General features: G+C 51.4%; 1 protein-coding gene across 1 annotated transcript in view; it reads right to left on the minus strand.

Moving 5' to 3' along the window:
• wdr7 (WD repeat domain 7) overlaps positions 1-1284 on the minus strand; it is an 84676-nt gene that overhangs the window by 6624 nt on the left and 76768 nt on the right. The window contains exons 23-25 of the mRNA XM_017307727.1: positions 964-1081; positions 737-886; positions 567-651 (exon numbers count right to left, since the gene is read on the minus strand). Coding sequence (XP_017163216.1) covers positions 567-651; positions 737-886; positions 964-1081 — 353 coding nt within the window. The remainder of the gene's footprint in view (positions 1-566; positions 652-736; positions 887-963; positions 1082-1284) is intronic.

The raw sequence follows: 1284 nt of genomic DNA on the forward strand, positions 1-1284 counted from the left end.
GTCGTGTCAACAGAAGTGACCCAATGGCAAAGATGAAATGTGATAAAATTACCCTTTCCCGATTATAAATATCAAATGCTAGTCAGCTAGCTAGCGAGGGTAAATTAGCAGCTAGTTAGCGGTAGCTGCAACCCCCTCAGGTCACAGAATACAGTGATTAGGTTCGCAGGCGTCTCAAAAGTTTGGCTGACAGACAAGTAAAAAAAAAAAAAAACTACAGGAGATTCAATAGATTAAATTGTCAACAACAAAATTCAAGACGTATTTTAGGCCAACTGCTTTAAAAAATTTTTAAGGCCTTAATTTAAGACAATAAGGCATTAAMTTTAGATGACAAATTTAAGACATTTTAAAGGTGCACACAGCCKGATGCAGTGATTTGTGAAAGCAAACAGATGACCTCTGACCCCCAGTACACCACAGGTCAGAACCAACACATGCTCACAGACACAATCAAACATATTGACCTGCTTCCTGCAACAAACCCAAGTGTGAAGTGACCTCTGACCTCAGCCAGCGGTCAGACACTCCATCAGTTCATGGCGACTGATCACATCAATACACTCACTTGCAGATGGCGGGGAAACACTCCTGCAGCCCCTTCTTCTTCACCAGAGAGCCTTCGATGCAGTACATGATGATGTCCATCACCTGGAACCAGCAGAACCAGAGGAACCATCATCAGAACCAGCAGACCCAGCGGACCCAGAGCGTCCAGAGCTCTGGTTCTGCTCACCTCGACCAGCAGGTCCACCACGTCTCCGGGCATCTTCTCGATCAGGATGTCGATGACGCGGAGGATCTCGGTCTTGGCCCGGGCCAGCGTGGTGGTGTGGATGTTCTGCTGGGACTGGGAGTTGGCCTGGGCCGCGTTGTGCCGGTGAACCTGGRGGAAACCGACCGGACTCAGTCAGAACGTCAGCAACGAAACGGACCTGCTGCTCCTGGAGGTTCTGGCCTCACCTCGCGGGCGATGGTGGTGATGAAGGCCGGCGGGCGGGCGGTGGCGATGAGGGACAGGGCGTGGCGGGCGGAGCGCGCCGAGTCAGCKGGCGGGTTGAGGGGCAGACCCATGGTGACGCTGAGGAGAAACACCGGATCAGAACATCCAGAACCCAAAACTCTGTAACAAACTCAAGGCCCAGGGGCCAAATCTGGTCCGCCATCGCTTATTAATCGGTCCTCTGGACTCCAGAGAAACGCACAGCGAGGCCTGAGTAACTTACCAACTCTTTCACTCTGGTTACCTAGCAACGACCTGCTGAGCAACTTACTCTCTCACTC

The sequence above is a fragment of the Poecilia reticulata genome, linkage group LG12 (genome assembly GCF_000633615.1).
Source record: "Poecilia reticulata strain Guanapo linkage group LG12, Guppy_female_1.0+MT, whole genome shotgun sequence".
In the NCBI taxonomy this organism is placed as follows: Eukaryota; Metazoa; Chordata; class Actinopteri; order Cyprinodontiformes; family Poeciliidae; genus Poecilia; species Poecilia reticulata.